Here is a 21564-nt window from a genome sequence, read left to right as displayed (position 1 = left end):
CCCACTAATAGCCATGGGCCCACGTATTTAAGCTGTCCAATTACTGTAGATAATATAAGAACATATTAGGTACGGCCATACCAATGGCTATCTTAGGCTACGTTCACACTAGCGTTGTGCGCCGCTGCAAGTTGTAATTTTGATCTAGAAGAGCCCCATATAAAGGATATAAACATGGAATCTAGAGAAGGACTGAAGGAACGTGAGACTGGTGTGAAGATGTAATATGTACAAACACTTTGGCTGTATAGTAATGTTAATAAGGCTTATTCTGCCTGCCACTGAGATTGATAATGAGCTCCATAACTTAAATTTATCTTTAAAAGCAGAGAGAAATGGTAAAACATTGAGCAATATCATATCAGGTGTGTTACATGTGGTTATGATATCCAGCTACTTAAATTAGGAGACGACCCTTAAACCACGTGTAGTAGAGTTAAGCAAACCCAATCTAGATGGGTACATCAAAAAGCATTTAGTTCAGTTAATCAGAAGTCCTGAGTATGATTCATAGATATTTATCAACTCTCTAGCTTGTGGAATAGATATATCTGGATAATTGGAGGTCATTCACATACAATAGGGGATGATCTTCACCAGATTCATGAGTCACTCCTCTTTATATCACATCTGATCACAATGAAGTAGCGAGAGTTTCAATCGCTTAGGCAAACAATATGGGTTACAAGGGACATCCCAGACGGGTACCCATGTGTAGTGTACAGGATGAAGACAAGGAGCCATTTTATTGAACTGAGGCACCGCTATATAAAGCCAAGTTCAGATGTCCAGTCATCATCCATAACAACGGATCCAGCAGCTATCCATTGGCAAAAGAGTTGTGCAGACACAACTGTTTCAACTATTTCAACTGTACCCGTTTTTGTTAACATTGAAATCTAAGGTAAATAGACTAGTTATTGTTCTTTCTGCTTTCTGGCCTTGGGAAGAGAGATCAGAGAAGGAAAACTGCAAGTGATCTCTGGATAAGGCATCTGGGAGGGGAAGGCTACAAGTGTCATCAGGAAAAGAGTCAAAGAACTGAAGAGAAAGTGATATCAGGAAGAGAGATCACAGAGGAGAAATTGCAAGTAACCTAGGAAGAGAGAACAGAGAGGGTAAGCTAAGGGTGACCTCAGGTGAAGGTCAGGGAGAATCATCTGCAAGCGACATCAGGAAAAGAGATTCAGAGAGGGGAAGCTGCCCATAATTTCTGGAAGAGAGATCAGAGAAGGGCAGCTGCAAGTGACATCAGGAAGAGAGGGGCAATTGCAAGTGACATCAGGAAGAGCGATTAGAGAGGAACCTGCAAGTAACATCAGGAAAAGAGATCAGAGAGGGGAAGCTGAAAGTGATAAAAGTTACACAGGTCAGAGAAGGGAAGATACATTTGTCCTCAGGAAGAGGCCAGAGAGGATAATTTACAAGTAACATCAGGAAGAGAGGTTAGAGAGGGGAACCTGCAAGTGACATAAGGAACAGAGGGTAGAAGCTGAGCTGCAAGTGGCATCTCGGAAGAGAGCCTTTCATGGTAATATCTCCTCCTTAAGTTACTTGCAAATTAGCAGAAGAGTATGATATTCAATATCTCAAGTGTTCTGAGAAGCTCTGCAGCCTTCTTGAACAATAGAAAAGGAATTGTCAATACAAAGCTTCAAAAAGAGTTTATTCAATAAATTCCTCAACCACAATTAAAGAGAACCTGAGAGCACTGTTATATAGGGGAAGAGATGCCGATTCCAGAGATGTGTCACCTATTGGGCTGCTTGCAGCAATTTTGATAAGATCACTTTTTTCTGCTGCAAATTTAGCAGTTCTCTGAATGCTGAGCTCTGTATGGCCCCGCCCCCACCCCTGATTGCCAGGATTCTGTGTACACTGTACATTGGCAGAAAGCTGCTTATCTGTTATGGGGGCGGAGTTACACAGAGCAGGAGAACTACATGGCATGAGACAACTAGTCCTCCAGTGATAATCTTCTGCTGATAAAGCACTGATTTTATAAAAACTACAGCAAGCAGCCCAGTAAGTGATACATCATTTTAATCAAGCTCTCTGTGCCTACATTATGCTGCACTCAGATTACATACTCCTGGACAGAGTCCCTTTAATGGTTTTACATTAAAATTTAAGTTCAGGAACCTCTATGACCATCCACAATGGTGCCTAGTTTACACATTTGTTGAAATATTATTTACTTTTTATCTCCCAGAACCTGATAGAAGCAAATAGACATCTAATACATATGCAAGATGTGGCTCTACTGAGATGTGTCAATGAAGACATCAGTGCATCCCTGAGGTACTGTTACAAGCTTGTCTCGGATTGTGGCATGCCACAATACAATGCAGTCCCTCCCGAGGCCAGGGCTTTCCTCTGAGCACCCTGTCAAAATCCTGTTTTTTGGGGGGATTTTAAATGGAAACCAGCAGAGAGCACTATATCTGTCTGAAACTAGCATAAATCTTAAAGCCATGGAAGCCAATCTTTCTCACGCTGACTAAATGCGTCTAGTGTCACACGTTTGCTCAAAGTGATCATTTCAGTAAATAAGAAGTGTTATAATCTGGAAAATGATTTGCCATTCCTAACATACAGTAGTGGATTTCTTTAATCTTGCCAGTAATTGTTTGTCACTTCAATCACTTCTGAATACACACTTGCAAAACACATCAGTAATGGCATTTAACATTTTTTTTTTCATTGCTTTTCAAATTTGGATAATGAGAAGAAAAATTACATGTTCTAAAAGGAGAGAGAGTATTTAATTGTGTGATGAAGTGCTTAAAGGGGTTTTCAACTTTCAGGAAAATGGACCCCAAATGCCCTCCCCTGGACCAGGACTTACTCCTCGACGCTACTTGGATCAAGGTGTTTGGGCTACAGTACTGATGTTGTAAGCAGGTTGAGGGATGCAGTGACGGACAGGAGGCAGAGCAAGGGTTAACAAGTTTATTAACAGGGGAGTACTCCACGCAGGGAGATAAAGGGTTAATCAGGGGATAAAACAGTTCAGTGGCAAAGGATATGGTGAGGTGAAGAATGATAGTAAGGCTATGTGCACACGTTCCGGATTTTTTGCGTTTTTTTTTCTCTTTTTTTTCGGCGGTTTTCCTCTGTAAAAATGCTTAAAAAATGCTTACATTAAGCATCCCATCAATTTAATGGCATTCTGCAATTTTTGTGCCCTTGCGGCGTTTTTTTTTTCAGCGAAAAAAAATGCAGCATGTTGATTAATTTTGCGTATTTTTGGCGGATTTGCCACTATATTATTGCATTGGGAACCTCCGGAAAAAATTTTGTGAAAAATCCTCCAAAAAAATAGTCAAAAAAAGCGGATCTCCTGCGAAAGTAGTCTGGATTTGCTCAGGAAAATTCTGCTAACTTTCCTGAACGTGTGCACATAGCCTAATAGTAACGGCAGTTTTGATGAGAGTCAATGATTCCTAGGTCTATGAAATAGTTAGCGCTGACAACAACTGGCGTGATATCTTTTCCCTGTTGGTCCTGTGGGCATCAATGCCCTGTCTTCAAGCGGCAGCGGTCAGTCTCCGGTACCTTCCGCTGAGCCCTAGTCTATATAATGATGTGGCCGGAAGAGAGTGGGCCACGGCACTGTCTGAGCCTGATGTGGCCCCTGCACGACTCTCCTCACAGTCTCTGTCAGCAGTGGCAGTGCTTGGGCGCGGGCCTACGCTGTACGGATGCTCTGGGACCGAAGCACTCACTGGTCCCTGCTGTAGTGTCTGACAAGTGTACGGCCTCAGTCTTGTACGAGCCCAACATGGCTCATCAAATCTATAATGGCACAGCCAGGGTGCTAGGGTCTGTCCTGTCCCCGGTCACTGTTATGGGGCACGTGTGTTGTACTCACAGACACAGTGCATTTGGCTCCTTGCTCTCTGGTAGTCACCGGTACGCTGCACCTGTCTCTGTAGTTGCCAGGCACACACTGCACATCACTCTCCCTCTCTAATGCCATCTGCTGGCAGTGGGAAATAGCAGACGCTGGCCTGCACGATGCTGGTGCTCCCCGGTCGGAGCACTCCTCTCTCTGGCTGTTGCTGCTAGTCACACATCTCCCCTCAGCGCATCAGTCCCTGTCCTTCTGGTCTGCTCTGCTCTGTTCTGCAGCGGTCCCTCTGCAGGCGATGGGGGCTTTCTCTATGCTACCTGTCGCAGCACTGGAACTCTGTGGTGATGGCAGGGGAGGAAGAACACGACACTCACTCCTGAGTGCTGCTCTGCGTTTGTGCCAAACTGACCTGCGCGCTTCTCTTTTATCCCCCCTGCTGCGTGCACTTTCTCCTCTTCTTTCTCCATCCTCCTGGGACAGCAGGAAGGTCCGCCCCACTCGCGCTTTCCCCTTCCCCCTGGCAATAGGGGAAGGTCCGGCTCACTCAGGCTTTCCCCCGGGTACAGGGGATGCAGCCTCTCTAGTTCCGGACCCGGCACGCAGGTACCCGCAGTGCTGTAGACCCCCTTACGTCATGTCGAGAGCATGCATCAGCGCTGCAGCTAATCACTAACTACAGAGATTCATGCCATGTATCTTGGTTATCGGCTACAGCAGTGATGCACGCTGTCATGGTGACATCACCGCTGCAGCCCAAACACCTAGATCTGAGGAGCAGCATGGTGCTGGTGCTGGACCCATGGAGGAGTGAGTGTATATACTCTGTTATTTTAGGTATTTCACAGTACTTCAGGTCCGCTTTCCTAAAAATGGAGAATCCCTTTAAGAAATGCATGAGTCTTCTCTGCTACATATTTGATATTAGCAAAGTCTTTACAGATGGTTTTGAACAAATGTAAATATAATGGTGGCATGTTCTCCCTTACATGACATGTTAGTGTGTGTGTGCACTTGTTCAAGTCCCTTTGCCGCTGTTCGACAGGCTCAACACATGCAGATGGGGGTCTCGGAACATATTTTTTGAGCACGCTGAAGATTCTCGGTTAGCACCCAAGCATGCTCGGATAACGCCTTGTCCCAGCACGTTCGGTCATCACTAAGGCTGGTTTCACACTTGCGTAGGGCAGAGCTGCGGAGGGCTGCGTAGTTCCTCCCTTAAGCCCCACCCATTGCTGCACTTCATCCATTCAGCTCTGCCTACATCGGCATGCGTCCTGCGTATCTTTAACATTGGGTATGCTGGTCATGTGAATGTATGCGGATGCCTTTGCATGCATTGTTTTGACGCAGCGCCAGTGCAACATGTTGCATTTTGTTGCGGTCGGCGCAGCGTCAAAATGATGCATGCGGAGGCATCCGCATACATTCGCATGGCCAGTGTACCCAATGTTAAAGATAGGTAGGCAGAACGCATGCCGACGTAGGTCGAGCTGAAAAGAAGAGGTGCGGCAGAGGGCAGGGCTTAACAGAGGAACTACGCAGCCCTCCGCAGCTCTGCACAACGCAAGTGTGAAACCAGCCTAATTCTAACAAATCTCATACACATTTCCGATTTTCTAAATTCACCAACAGTGTAGACTTGAATTGTGCAGTCATGATGAAAATTGAGTATAATAGTTCAGCCTATTTTGTACTGACGTTCCCTATGTTTACACAGGATCTATGAGCACATCAGTGACTTGAGTCTCTTTCTCTTCAACGATGCACTAGTGATTTCCAGTCGGCACATTTCCTATGTTCCTTTCAGTCATACATCAAAGACGTCCTACCAGTTTATGGCCTCAGTATCTCTGCCTAGGTTACTGGTGGAAGACAATCCAGATACAAAATGTAAGTTGGAATACACCTGGCTTCTGTCCGTTCTCTTCTTTTAACTACTCCACATTTTGACACATACACTTTATATACTATTTTCATTTTTTTTCTAGTGTTTGTAATATTTTCTAAATTTTAGGTTAATATAAAATGTTAGGTTATAGATTGCAGTTGATGTAGTTGTCTTCTCTCAACCTTAAAAATGTTGAATATATTCCCAGAAGAAAAGATGAGTTCAATTCAAAGTTTTATAAAAATCTTTTGGTAAATCCCACTTGATTTGTACATTGCAAAAGATGGATACTTTTCTGAGTTTTCAGAGCAGACACTCAAAGTTTTTTTTTATTTAAAGTTTTTTGTATTTTTCAGAAGAATTTAATGTTTCTGCTCAAAAACCTCCTAGAAAAACTCTGTGTTCGCATATGCAAATTGCCTCTTCTGAGAAAAAGAGGACTTAAACTCTATAGCGCCACTTGTTGGAAGTAGTGATCCTACAAGTCACAATCAACTCTTTAATGAGTCGTGCAATATGACTTAGGATAAAAGCCAAATCAGTATCTCAATTCGCAGACACGGTGTTTCGGGCTGTTGGCCCTCGTCAGTGCGAAGCATGAGAACTGATTTGGCTAGGTGAGAGGCTCTGGACTGAGGTCTAAGGGGTATCGTTTCTCCTTATGGAGAGTGACATACCAGCTCTGGCTTGTCAAGGTAAGGAGGCTTATTCGCATAGACATTTATTGGTAACTGTATTTTTGAAACAAATACATGTACACAAGCCCATTGGAATATTTAAGGTAAGTTTCCACCATGAGTTCTTTTTTTTTAATTCAAATAAATTTTTATTAAGAATAACAAGATAAATGACATGTTACATTCTCATTTTCAATACAAAGCTTTTTTCTCCCCCTTCAAACATTCCCCTTCAATCCCACCACCCCCCACCCCCACCCAACAAAGCAGCTCACCTTGCTTAGCACTTCCATCATTAGACCAATATACTATCTAATCCCTCGGCTAATAATATAAGCCACATTTAACATTACCATTAATTAGGAACCTTAATTAACTCTCTCTCTATAATACCCCTATCCCATAGCAATCCACGGAGACAACATTTTATTGAACATTTCGATTTTCCCTCTTTTTTTATAAAACCCCTTTTCTAGTGTCAGGCCCTGCTTCACATACTGGAGGAACTCTCCTCTTGACGGCGGTTCTTCCCTAATCCAATTTCGAGCTATTACCTTCCTAGCCATGTATAACAATCTGGCAATAGCTATCTTTAGGTTGTTATCCACTCCAATCTCATCCACACATCCCAACAAGCACACTATAGGATCCCTTGGCACCTTACATCCATACGCACCTTCCATACGACTCAAAACTACCACCCAAAAAGCAGCCAGTCTCGGACACGTCCACATCATATGGAGTATATCAGCATCTGCAGTTTTACACCTCGGGCATTCAGAATCATCACGCAAACCAGCCTTATATAGCACCATCGGTGACTTATAAACCCTGTGTATCACATAGAGCTGTGACAGTCTATACGGTTCGCTCAGTGACAATCGTGGGACCCATTCTAGCACCGACTCCCAAGTCTCATTCTCCATTGGACCCCGATCCCTCTCCCACTTAGCTCTCGCCATTATTGGAAACCCCAATAGGAAAGTGTGCAACAGATCTTTATACAAAGTAGATATGACTCCCCCAGTAGTCCCTTCATTACACACATACTCCAGTACTATATCCCTCTGAATTCCAATACCTCCGTTTCTACTCTGAGCTCCAAAAGCATGCCTCATCCGCAAATACTGAAATTCCCCCACAGTCCCAAGACCAAATTCCGCCTGTAATTGGGAAAATGATTTCAATTCACCTCGCTCAATTATTTGATACACGTATTGAATCCCTTTGACCTGCCATTCTGTCAGTACCCCCAGTGCCTCAAACTCCTGTAAGTTGCTGTTATGCCATAGCGGTGAGAATCTAGTCAAATCCGTGACCCCCCGTATATGTCTCAGCCTACCCCACAGCCTGCGTATCAACAGCACAGTCGGGTATAATTTCCCCAGAGCCCCCAGGGATCCATCCTCCAAACATTGTACTACTGGCCTTCTTTTTGTCACCACTTCCATCAGCCGCTGTACCGCCCCAGATGACCCTTCATGCACCCAGCCTTTTAGATGCTGACTCTGGGCTGCAAGAAAATATATTTCAGGGTTAGGCAATGCCAATCCCCCATCTTCCTTGGGTCGCTGAAGTGTCTCCAGTTTGATACGCGGATGCTGTCTCCCCCATATAAAATTCCTGAACAGAGAGTTAATCTGTCTAAATCTCCCGCGTGGTATCCAGACTGGCGCATTATGAAGAATATACAGTATTTTTGGCATCAAAATCATTTTAATAAGATTCACCCTACCTACCACAGATAAATGCAGTTTAAGCCAAGCATCCGCTTTTGCTTTAAGAACACCTAAGATTGGAGTCAGATTTCTATGTATATAGTCAGTAACAGGCATAGATACCCATATTCCAAGGTACTTAAATTGGCTAGTCACCTCCAGTCGCCCATCCTCCAGTGGCTCCCCACCATCATCATCCACCTTAAACAAGACAGACTTACTCCAGTTTATCCTAAGTCCCGACACCGATCCGAAACGCTCAATAATCCCAATGGCTCCCTCCAAGGACGTACCCGGGTCAGCCAGAAATAGCAGAATGTCATCCGCATACAACGCCACCCTTTCTTCAATCATCCCATATTTAAACCCAGTCACCTCATCAGACCGTCGAAGCTCAGCAGCCAGTGGTTCCACAGCCAGAGCAAACAAAAGAGGAGAGAGCGGACACCCCTGTCTCTTCCCTCTAGCCAGTTGTATGGTCCGTGATAACTCCCCATTTACCCTAACCCTAGCCATCGGCATCGAGTACATTAGTTGAATCCAGGATATGAACTGCGGTCCAAACCCCATACTCCGGAGCACCTGCCAGAGATATCCCCACTCCACACTATTGAATGCCTTATGGGCGTCTAAAGATGCAATAACTCTCTGGCCACAGTTGTCGGATCTGAGTTGCAAATTCATATACAGCCTTCGTAAGTTGATCGCAGTGGACCTATCAGGCATAAAGCCGGACTGGTCTGAGTGCACCAGGCCGGAAATAACACTTGTCAACCTCATCGTCAACACCTTAGCCAGAAGTTTAACGTCTGTAGTAAGCAAGGAGATTGGCCGATATGAATCCGGCTGTGTCGGGTCCTTCCCCTCCTTAGGAATCACCACTATTATGGCCTCCCGCATAGATGCCGGTAGACGACCGCCACTCCTAGCCTCCTCCAGAAGTACCCTTAATTTAGGGATCAGCACTTCCCCAAAGTTTTTATAAATTTCAGCAGGAAATCCATCTACGCCAGGTGCCTTCCCATTAGCCATAGACTGCAGTGCCCGACCCAACTCCTCCTCCGTGATGGGAGCTTCCAAATCTTCTCTATCTATGTCACTCAGCCTTGGGAGCTCCAATTCCTCAAGGAACGCCACCGTGTCCTCCACCGACCCATCTACCTGAGAGGAATATAGGTCCGCATAAAAATCCGCAAAAATGTCCAAAATCTCTGAAGTCTCAGAGACAGCCACACCGCTCCCCGATACCAAAGAATGAACAAAGGAAGTGTTTCTCTGGGCAGAAGCCACCATCGATAGCAAATGACCCACAGATTCGCCCTCCTGGTAAAAAGCCAGATTCATGAATTCCCTCTTCCTTTCAGCCTTACCGAGCAATACCTCCTCCAACTGACTCTGAGCTGCCTCTAGCCTCCTCCCAGCTTCCGGAGTACCCGCTATTACCATCTCATCCTCGGCTATCCTCAGCCCATCAACCGCCAACCTCTCTGTCTCTCTTGATTTCCTCTTACACCTGCTAATATCCCTGAACAGCAGTCCCCTCAAGTACGCCTTCATGGCTTCCCACACAGTAAGAACATCTACACTTCCCTCGTTAATCTCAAAAAATTCCACCAACTCCTTCTTTATCTTTTCCAAGTCCATACTGTGTAGCCAATTAGGGTGAATCTTCCACTCCTTCCTGCTCCCGATCCGTGTCCCCACTGGCCGAAATTCCACCTCAACTGGACTATGGTCTGAAAGAGCCCTAGGTAAATATCTCACGTCCCCTACCATCGTGTCCAGTAAACAGTTACCCAGCGCCAAGTCAATCCTAGACAAAGTACCATGAGCTGGCGAGTAGCATGAGTACGTCCTTTCCCCAATATGTCTAACTCTCCATAAAGCAATCATACCTACTTCCCGGACATAGGTCCCAAACGTAGTGATATGTCCCCCTGTTCTATTCTGGGGATTTTTGTTTTTATCCCAAAAGTCATCACAGATATTATTAAGATCGCCAATAATTAGAGATGGTAACGGTCCCCAACGCTCTACCCTCTCCAGCACCTCTCTTATCTTCTTACTTGAGTATGGGGGCGGAATATACATTGCCGCTATACACATCAACACTCCATTTATTTTACATTTCACCACCACATACTGACCATCCACATCCTCTTTTACCATTACCTCCTCATACTGCACCCCCGCAGGTATTAACACAGACACACCCCTAGAGTACGTCGAGAAAGTAGAATGATACGCCCTCTGTATCCAGCGCCTATTCAATACGTTCACCCTCTCCCGCACTAAATGTGTCTCTAACAAACATATCATTGAGACCTTCTGTTCTCGGACATACTGCAGACTTGCCGCCCGCCGTGTTTTATCCGCCAGACCTCTCACATTCCAACTCAATATTTTAATACAATCTCCCATCATGTGGCTCATCATTTCTTAAAGTATCCAATTTCCCAAGTATGAGCTGCCCCAACCCTCCCACCCCCCCTGCCCCCTCCCAACTTGCCCCCCTAACCCCCCCAGTGTAACGCATTCTTCCTCTCAGCAAGAGTGGGGCTCCACTGCCCACTGCAAACACTCTCCCTTACTTAACCCTCTCCATTCGCGTCCCGCTGCCATAGCAATCACAATTTCCCCCCCAACTTTCACTTTATTGTATCTTAACATTTCAACTTATATTAACATATAGAAAAAGTACCAAACCAGTTCACAGTACCCAGCATAACCCTCCTCCCCCATACTTAGTAGTTGGTACTGTCCCCTCCGGCCATTCCTTCAATATGGCCCAGCAAAACCCCCAACAGTTGCTCAACTCTTTAACCATTGCTAACGAGCGCAGAACTCTCCTTCATCGACAGAGAAAACAAATCCCAACTGGATCTCGCCGAAATGTCAGTCGCCCATTCCCTTAAGTTTTTTCTCATGAGTATCAAGCCACTGGGTAGCGTCCTCCGGTGTCAGGAAAAAGTGGGTCTTATTAAAAGCCACCAGTCTCAGCTTGGCGGGAAACATCACTGAGTCCTGCACTCCCAGCTCCCTCAGTCGCCGCTTGACTCCAGTAAACTTCATCCGCTGCTTCTGAACCACAGCGGAATAATCCGGATAAATGGCGATTTTCTGACCTCCAGCCGTCACATCCTCCATCTCTCTAGCCTTCCTGAGAATAATGTCTCTGTCCCTGTAGTTCAGTATTTTAGCAAGCATGGTACGGGGATTTGCTCCTGGGGCAGGGGGCTGCGGCGGGACCCTATGAGCCCGTTCAACAGCAAAGACTTTTGTCAACACTGTGCTCCCAATCTTCTCCAGCAGCCAATTTTCAACAAATTCTGTGGGATTTCTCCCCTCAGTCTTTTCAGGCAGCCCCACTATACGTATATTATTTCTTCTGGATCTATTTTCCAGATCCTCATTTTTGGCAGCGAGCTCGGCTATTGCTTGGGCGAACTTCTTTTCAGCTTTTTGTAGCTTAACTATGTGATCTTCTGCCGTGCTCACCCTCTCCTCCACCACTCCTATACGTTTGTCCATTTTCTGCAGAGCCGCATTAATCTGTGCCGTGTCCCCTTTAACTTCCTGCATCTGCTGGGCCAAGGAGTTCAGGGATTGCTGACATGAAGAGATCAGTGTGATAACATCTCTAAGGCCGGCTTCACACTCAGCGTATGAAAATACGGTCCGTATATTACGGCCGTAATACGCTGAAATGTCCCGAAAATAGTGGTCCGTAGCTCCTCCGTAGGCAGGGTGTGTCAGCGTTTTTTGCGCATGGCATCCTCCGTATGTAATCCGTATGGCATCCGTACTGCGTGCTTTTCTCGCAGGCTTTCTAGGAAAGTTCCCACGATCTATGAACATCCAGCAGAGGGCGCCTCACCGCAAATGAAGCTAAATATAGCTCATTGATCTATATTTAGACTCATTCCCCGGGGTTTTGCAGCGAGGAGTAGCATTGCATTAGCAAAGCTCCTTGCTGCAAAATGTTTTAACCCCTTCAGATGGATTTACATCGTTGGACGTTACAGATCTGCGGAGGGTAAGTATATTGTTGGTTTATTATGTTTTTTCTTTCACAGAACGAGGGTCTTCAGTGACTGGATTGGGCGTAGAATAAAATACTCCAACAACCATTGTTTTTATTTCATTAAAATAATTTTAAATAATGTGTTTGTGTTTTATTTAACCCTTTACTATAATTGGATTAATAATGGATAGGTGTCATAATTGACGCCTCTCCATTATTAATTAGGCTTAATGTCACCTTACAATAGCAAGGTGGCATTAACCCTTCATTACCCCATATCCCACCGCTACACGGGAATGGGAAGAGAGTGGCCAAGTGCCAGAATAGGCGCATCTTCCAGATGTGCCTTTTCTGGGGTGGCTGGGGGCAGATATTATTAGCCAGGGGGGGGCCAATAACCATGGACCCTCTCCAGGCTATTAATATCTGCCCTCAATCACTGGCTTTACTACTCTGGCGGAGAAAATTGTGCGGGAGCCCACGCCAATTTTTTCCGCCATTTAACCCTTTATTTTAAGAGCTAGAACGGCCAAATTTTGCAGATACACTCTACTGACATTAGTAGTGTGGAATCTGCAAAAAAAATGGAGAGAAGACATGGTTTACTGTATGTAAACCATGTCTCAAATCATGTCGGGTTTTAGGAAGGAGAAAGAAAAAGCCGGTAATTGAATTACCGGCTTTCAAGCTGTATAGCGCTGGAATAAATATTAATATATATACATATATGTGTCTCACTGACATATATATATATATATATACCTATTCTATGTGTACACATTTATTCTACCTATTGGACTGTAAGCTGTCAGTGTGATTTTACTGTACACCGCACTGAATTGCCAGCTTTTCTCTCTAACAGCGCTGCGTATTTCTCGCAAGTCACACTGTTTGTCCGTGTGTAATCCGTATTTTTCACGCTTCCATAGACTTTCATTGGCGTATTTCTTGCGCAGTACGGTGACAAACGCAGCATGCTGCGATTTTGTACGGCCGTAGAAAGCCGTATAATACTGATCAGTAAAATACGGCAGATAGGAGCAGAGGCATAGAGAATAATTGTGCCGTATTTTTTGCGAGTTTTACGGACGTAGTTTCTGCGCTCTTACGTCCGTAAAACTCGCAAGTGTGAAGCCGGCCTAAGAGTCGGCTCCTCTCCCTGTGATATGGCTTCAGGTCCCCCACTAGCCCCAGCCATGCTGCCTCTCTCCTTTCCCCTCTGTACCTCATGCTGCTCAGCCTTGCTTGCTTCCTCCTCCTCCTGGTCAACTCCAGCTCCAGATCCTGGTTCTACCTCCTCAGCAGCCTCCACTCTGGCATACTGCTGCAGCTTTGCGGCCACCTCCATGCGCCGCTGACATGCGGCGTTCTCCTTCTCGGCGTCCTCCCTAGCATCGGAGCCATCTTGGCCGGCTCCTGCATCGCTGGTGCCAGCGTCTTTCTGCCGCCTCCTGGTCATCGCTGCCGACTCCGGACCTGCTGCTCCGCACCGCTGCACTCTCCGGACCTTCAGTCAGCCGGATTTAGGTGAGTTTACCCGAAAATCGGGGTTAAAGCAGGATTTTTGTCCTTCTGGCAGCGGGAGCACTCTTCCCTGCTTCCACTCACATGGCCAGCTAGGACACGCCCCCCTTCCACCATGAGTTCTTGATGCCAAGTATTTCACTATGAAAATGGGAACCATGTTAGGGTTCCAGCAATGTGGATGGGATTTATAGATACCTCATGCCCACTGTACTTCTTTTTTTACGCTGCATAAAGTGATCTGCGCTGCGTGCATGAAATCCTCAATGAGTCAGTTTCTCTTGGGAGTATATTGAGTTTTGTGTGTGGATCTTCCCCATAAAATGGCATTAGATGCAGAAAATCTGCAGGTAAAAACGCTATGCGTTCTATGTGCGTTTCCATTAAGGCCAGATATCAGGAAGTATCAAAACTAGAGTTGAGCGACCTTGACCTTTTTAGAGTCGAGCCGGGTTTCGCGAAACCCGACTATCTCAAAAGTCGGGTCGAGTGAAATCGGCCGATTATGACGTAAAGTCGGGATCGACCGAAACACGAAACCCAATGCAAGTCAATGGGGCAGCATAGTCGGCAGTGAGTGGGGGCCAGGAAAACACCCAGAGTGCCCATTTTAATGTCAAAACCATCCATTCTTCTTAATGAAGCTTGTCAAGCGTAATTTACCTTATAATAATTGGAAGGCATTTGAAATTGGGGGTCATTTGGCTAAAGTTGTGGTGGGTAGGGCTGGTTCAAGTAATTAGTGGGCCCAGGAAATCTGGACCACGTCACGGCAGTGGAGCAGGGAGAGGTAAGTATTTCAACTTTGCAAGTGCTGTGAACCTGAGCAAGCAGGGGGGGCCCACTCGTTGGCATTGGCACTGGCACAGGGCCCCTCAAAGTACAGCGGTGTGTTTGCACGGCGGGGGCGCCTCCCACCGGCAGCAACACTTTTGCGTACCATGAGAGGCCCTGTGCCAGTGACGTCGCCAACTAGTATTCCTCCCCCCACCTGATGAAGGAACCTGCACTTTCATCTGCACCTTCCTGTTTGTCCCCGTGTAAGGTGGTATGGTATGCGGGAAGGGGGACCTGACTTTCAGCAGGGTCACAATCTTGCAGTGTAGCGTGCACGGGAAATGTTGCGTTATGGGTCAATGTACCAGCAGACTCATCTATCACTGGCTGGGCAATGGGCAGGATGAGGAGGAAACACAGATATAGGCCCAAAGAATAAAGTGGGCTAAATGCAGTTCAAAATTGGTAACACAGGACTAATCAGGGGGCATTGCAGTGGAGGACAACTGGAATGAGAGGCTGACACAGAGAGTAGGCCCAAATCAGTAAGTTGTCGAAATGCAGTTCAAAATTGGCAACCGTAGTAAACAGGCGGCACAGCTTTGTTCAGTGGAGGAGAACAGCAAGGAGTGGCAGACACCGATAGTAGGCCCCAACCCAACTAGTAGGCCAAATGCAGTCTAACATTAACAACTACTTAACGAGCGCCTGAAAACGGAATTTCAGGACAGGAAACCAGGAGATCAGCAAGGAGCGGCAGACACCGATAGTAGGCCCCAAACCAACTAGTACGCCAAATGCAGTTGTTCCGTTTAACCACAATTTAATGAGAGCCTGAAGATAGAAGTTCAGGAAAGGCAACCTGGAGAACACCTTGGAGTGGAACACACCATCTCTCTACACCCCATACCCAATTTGTAGGTCTAATGCAGCGTAGTTTCCAACAACTACTAAACGAGAGCATGATGATCGAAGCATTGGCGAGGAAACCTGGGGAACACCTTGGAGTGGAACACACCATCTCTCTACACCCCATACCCAATTTGTAGGCCTAATGCAGCGTAGTTTCCAACAACTACTAAACGAGAGCATGATGATCGAAGCATTGGCGAGGAAACCTGGGGAACACCTTGGAGTGGAACACACCATCTCTCTACAGTGGAACACACCATCTCTCTACACCCCATACCCAATTTGTAGGCCTAATGCAGCGTAGTTTCCAACAACTACTAAACGAGAGCCGGAAGATCGAAGCAATGGAGAGGAAACCTGGGGAACACCTTGGAGTGTAACACACCATCTCTCTACACCCCATACCCAATTTGTAGGCCTAATGCAGCGTAGTTTCCAACAACTACTAAACGAGAGCATGAAGATCGAAGCAATGGAGAGGAAACCTGGGGAACACCTTGGAGTGTAACACACCATCTCTCTACACCCCATACCCAATTTGTAGGCCTAATGCAGCGTAGTTTCCAACAACTACTAAACGAGAGCCGGAAGATCGAAGCAATGGAGAGGAAACCTGGGGAACACCTTGGAGTGTAACACACCATCTCTCTACACCCCATACCCAATTTGTAGGCCTAATGCAGCGTAGTTTCCAACAACTACTAAACGAGAGCATGATGATCGAAGCATTGGCGAGGAAACCTGGGGAACACCTTGGAGTGGAACACACCATCTCTCTACAGTGGAACACACCATCTCTCTACACCCCATACCCAATTTGTAGGCCTAATGCAGCGTAGTTTCCAACAACTACTAAACGAGAGCCGGAAGATCGAAGCTCAGGAAAGGCAACCTGGGGAACACCTTGGAGTGGAACACACCATCTCTCTACACCCCATACCCAATTTGTAGGCCCAATGCAGCGTAGTTTCCAACAACTACTAAACGAGAGCCGGAAGATCGAAGCTCAGGAAAGGCAACCTGGGGAACACCTTGGAGTGTAACAAACCCTCTCTCTACACCACGGAAGGGCTGATTCTTAGGAAGGAAGGCTGTCGGAAAGAAGCAGGGCGCGTCCGAGGGTGATTATATTCTTATTAGGTATATACTCACCCTCGGACGCGCCCTGCTTCTTTATTTGTAATGAATGTTTATTTGCAATGTGGTTTTGACTTACTCTATTTTTTTGGTAAATAATGATTTTATTATTTTCATTGTTTTGCATCTTCTTGGCAATAATATAAAGAAGACGCGACAGGACAACACTCGGTGGATGCCATATCTGTGTTTAAAATTGAAAAAACCTTTCAGTTAACTACTTGCAGGAGAAAGTTATTGTAGCTGGTGGCCATTTTTAGTACTGTACCAGATTTTTGTTGTATGTGTTTGTTTTTAATGTTAAAATGTCTGCATTTGATATCTCTCCAGTATTTTCTTTTTTATAAGCAACATACTTATTTTTATATTTTCTGATGTTGGTTCCAGGGGTACACGGGCAGCAGTGGTGTGGTCAGTGGAGGCCTAGTGGAAGGAGTGACCGCAGACAGGCATCGAAGGCCTAAAATAATAACACATGGCTGTAGGCAATTTTAAATTGGTTCCAGGGGTACACGGGCAGCAGTGGTGTGGTCAGTGGAGGCCTAGTGGAAGGAGTGACCGCAGACAGGCATCGAAGGCCTAAAATAATAACACATGGCTGTAGGCAATTTTAAATTGGTTCCAGGGGTACACGGGCAGCAGTGGTGTGGTCAGTGGAGGCCTAGTGGAAGGAGTGACCGCAGACAGGCATCGAAGGCCTAAAATAATAACACATGGCTGTAGGCAATTTTAAATTGGTTCCAGGGGTACACGGGCAGCAGTGGTGTGGTCAGTGGAGGCCTAGTGGAAGGAGTGACCGCAGACAGGCATCGAAGGCCTAAAATAATAACACATGGCTGTAGGCAATTTTAAATTGGTTCCAGGGGTACACGGGCAGCAGTGGTGTGGTCAGTGGAGGCCTAGTGGAAGGAGTGACCGCAGACAGGCATCGAAGGCCTAAAATAATAACACATGGCTGTAGGCAATTTTAAATTGGTTCCAGGGGTACACGGGCAGCAGTGGTGTGGTCAGTGGAGGCCTAGTGGAAGGAGTGACCGCAGACAGGCATCGAAGGCCTAAAATAATAACACATGGCTGTAGGCAATTTTAAATTGGTTACAGGGGTACACGGGCAGCAGTGGTGTGGTCAGTGGAGGCCTAGTGGAAGGAGTGACCACAGACAGGCATCGAAGGCCTAACATAACAAAAATGTCAATACAATGGTATTGTCAGTGGCAGGCATTGAAGGATGTCAGCGCATAGACTAAACATTGGTGGAGCTGTGAGATAATTTTGCAAGTGTCTTGTGGCCGGCGGTACAGGCCCAGGGCCCCTCATATTACAACGGTGTGTCTGACGTTGGGTGCGCACCACCACCGCCAGAGACACTTTATTGTACTAGGAGGGACCCAGTGGCAGTGCCGTCGACCAAAAGCGGGCTCACCCACCTCTTCAGACAAACTGCACTCTCACGGGTGCTGTCGCCAAGTGTCGATACCACGGCCCCGTGTGGGGAGTTTGGCCATTTAGTGAGGTGTAAACATGTCGTATGCTGGACAATCAGGTGCAGAAAATTACGAGATTGGAAAAGGCATTCAGAATAGTCCACAGGCAAGACCTTTTCATAGGAAAGCTAGGTGTCAGCCGGGCAAGGTGGGGCAAAAGATTTCGAAATCCAGTTGTGGTTCATTTTAATGAAGGTTAGATCATCTACATTTTGGGTAGCCAGACGAGTCCTTTTTTCTGTTAGTATTGAACCTGCAGCACTGAATACTCTTTCTGATAGGACACTAGCTGCCGGGCAAGCAAGCTCCTGCAATGCATATTCTGCCAATTCTGGCCAGGTGTCTAATTTTGATGCCCAGTAATCAAATGGGAATGACGGTTGAGGGAGAACATCGATAAGGGATGAAAAATAGTTTGTAACCATACTGGACAAATGTTGTCTCCTGTCACTTTGAATTGATGCTGCAGTACCTGTCCTGTCTGCGGTCATAGCAAAATCACTCCACAACCTGGTCAGAAAACCCCTCTGGCCAATGCCACTTCTGATTTCTGCCCCTCTAACTCCTCTGGTCTGCTGGCCCCTGCAGCTCGTGTGAGAACGATCACGGGCGCTGTGTGCAGGGAATGCCAGAAGCAAACGGTCAACAAGAGTTGATTGTTTGGTTGCTAATATTAGTTCCAAGTTCTCATGTGGCATTATATTTTGCAATTTGCCTTTATAGCGAGGATCAAGGAGGCAGGCCAACCAGTAATCGTCATCATTCATCATTTTAGTTATGCGTGTGTCCCTTTTGAGGATACGTAAGGCATAATCCGCCATGTGGGCCAAAGTTCCAGTTCTCAAATCTGCGGTTGTGCTTGGTTGAGGGGCAGTTTCAGGCAAATCCACGTCACTTGTGTCCCTCAAAAAACCAGAACCCGGCCTTGCCGCGCCACCAATTTCCAGTGGCCCCGGAAAAGCTTCCTCATTAAAAATATAATCATCCCCATCATCCTCCTCGTCCTCCTCCTCCTCTTCGCCCGCTACCTCGTCCTGTACACTGCCCTGGCCAGACAATGGCTGACTGTCATCAAGGCTTTCCTCTTCCTCAGCTGCAGACGCCTGATCCTTTATGTGCGTCAAACTTTGCATCAGCAGACGCATTAGGGGGATGCTCATGCTTATTATGGCGTTGTCTGCACTAACCAGCCGTGTGCATTCCTCAAAACACTGAAGGACTTGACACATGTCTTGAATCTTCGACCACTGCACACCTGACAACTCCATGTCTGCCATCCTACTGCCTGCCCGTGTATGTGTATCCTCCCACAAAAACATAACAGCCCGCCTCTGTTCACACAGTCTCTGAAGCATGTGCAGTGTTGAGTTCCACCTTGTTGCAACGTCTATGATTAGGCGATGCTGGGGAAGGTTCAAAGAACGCTGATAGGTCTGCATACGGCTGGAGTGTACGGGCGAACGGCGGATATGTGAGCAAAGTCCACGCACTTTGAGGAGCAGGTCGGATAACCCCGGATAACTTTTCAGGAAGCACTGCACCACCAGGTTTAAGGTGTAAGCCAGGCAAGGAATGTGTTTCAGTTGGGAAAGGGAGATGGCAGCCATGAAATTCCTTCCGTTATCACTCACTACCTTGCCTGCCTCAAGATCTACAGTGCCCAGCCACGACTGCGTTTCTTTCTGCAAGAACTTGGACAGAACTTCCGCGGTGTGTCTGTTGTCGCCCAAACACTTCATAGCCAATACAGCCTGCTGACGTTTGCCAGTAGCTGCCCCATAATGGGAGACCTGGTGTGCAACAGTGGCAGCTGCGGATGGAGTGGTTGTGCGACTGCGGTCTGTGGACGAGCTCTCGCTTCTGCAGGAGGACGAAGAGGAGGAGGAGGGGGTGCGAACGGCTACAGCCAATTGTTTCCTAGACCGTGGGCTAGGCAGAACTGTCCCAAACTTGCTGTCCCCTGTGGACCCTGCATCCACCACATTTACCCAGTGTGCCGTGATGGACACGTAACGTCCCTGGCCATGCCTACTGGTCCATGCATCTGTTGTCAGGTGCACCTTTGTGCTCACAGATTGCCTGAGTGCATGGACGATGCGCTCTTTAACATGCTGGTGGAGGGCTGGGATGGCTTTTCTGGAAAAAAGTGTCGACTGGGTAGCTCGTAGCGTGGTACAGCGTAGTCCATCAGGGCTTTGAAAGCTTCGCTTTCAACTAACCGGTAGGGCATCATCTCTAACGAGATTAGTCTAGCTATGTGTGCGTTCAAACCCTGTGTACGCGGATGCGAGGCTAAGTACTTCCTTTTTCTAACCATAGTCTCATGTAGGGTGAGCTGGACTGGAGAGCTGGAGATCGTGGAACTAGCGGGGGTGCCGGTGGACATGGCAGACTGAGAGACGGTGGGAGATGGTATTGTTGCCACCGGTGCCCTAGATGCAGTGTTTCCTACTACGAAACTGGTGATACCCTGACTGCTTTGGCCTGGCAAAGAAACCTGCACAGATACTGCAGGTGGTGCGGAAAATGGTGGCCCTACACTGCCGGAAGGGATGTTGCGTTGCTGACTAGCTTCATTGGCCGAGGGTGCTACAACCTTAAGGGACGTTTGGTAGTTAGTCCAGGCTTGCAAATGCATGGTGGTTAAATGTCTATGCATGCAACTTGTATTGAGACTTTTCAGATTCTGTCCTCTGCTTAAGGTAGTTGAACATTTTTGACAGATGACTTTGCGCTGATCAATTGGATGTTGTTTAAAAAAATGCCAGACTGCACTCTTTCTAGCATCGGATACCTTTTCAGGCATTGCAGACTGAGCTTTAACCGGATGGCCACGCTGTCCTCCAACAGGTTTTGGCTTTGCCACGCGTTTTGGGCAAGATACGGGCCCGGCAGATGGAACCTGTTGCGATGTTGATGCCTGCTGCGGCCCCTCCTCCTCCGCTTCAGAACTGCTGCCGCCTGCACCCTGTTCCCCCAATGGCTGCCAATCGGGGTCAAGAACTGGGTCATCTATTACCTCTTCTTGTAGCTCGTGTGCAACTTCGTCTGTGTCACCGTGTCGGTCGGTCGGAGTCAGCAAGATAAGCCAAAACTTGCTCTTGCTGCTCCGGCTTTAAAAGCGGTTTTCCTACTCCCAGAAAAGGGAGCGTTCGAGGCCTTGTGTAGCCAGACGACGAACCTGGCTCCACAGCTCCAGACTTAGGTGCAATATTTTTTTTCCCACGACCAGCTGATGCTCCACCACTACCACTACCCTCATTACCAGCTGACAATGAACGCCCCCGGCCACGACCTCTTCCACCATACTTCCTCATTGTTTTAAAAACGTAAACAAACTAACGGTATTTGTTGCTGTCACACAAATTACACGGTGAGCTATAACTTCAGTATGATTTAGCTACCCCTTTACAGGTGAGTGAGACCACAACGAAAATCAGGCACAATGTTACACACTCTGTTGTTGGTGGCAACAAATGAGAGAGATGCCACACACGCAGGACTGTCACTGAAGCACAAATGTAAATATTAATCTCCCACTGATTTGATTTTTTTTTTTTTTTTAAG

At 46.8% G+C, this 21564-nt stretch overlaps 1 protein-coding gene across 1 annotated transcript in view; it reads left to right on the top strand.

Moving 5' to 3' along the window:
- Nucleotides 1–21564, top strand: part of ECT2L (epithelial cell transforming 2 like) — a 176587-nt gene that overhangs the window by 151685 nt on the left and 3338 nt on the right. Inside the window, exons 21-22 of the mRNA XM_069725941.1 lie at nt 2213–2301; nt 5574–5746. Coding sequence (XP_069582042.1) covers nt 2213–2301; nt 5574–5746 — 262 coding nt within the window. The remainder of the gene's footprint in view (nt 1–2212; nt 2302–5573; nt 5747–21564) is intronic.

The sequence above is a fragment of the Ranitomeya imitator genome, chromosome 5 (assembly GCF_032444005.1).
Source record: "Ranitomeya imitator isolate aRanImi1 chromosome 5, aRanImi1.pri, whole genome shotgun sequence".
In the NCBI taxonomy this organism is placed as follows: Eukaryota; Metazoa; Chordata; class Amphibia; order Anura; family Dendrobatidae; genus Ranitomeya; species Ranitomeya imitator.
Note: the sequence above shows the minus strand (reverse complement) of the source record. Positions and strands in the feature narration are given on the sequence as shown.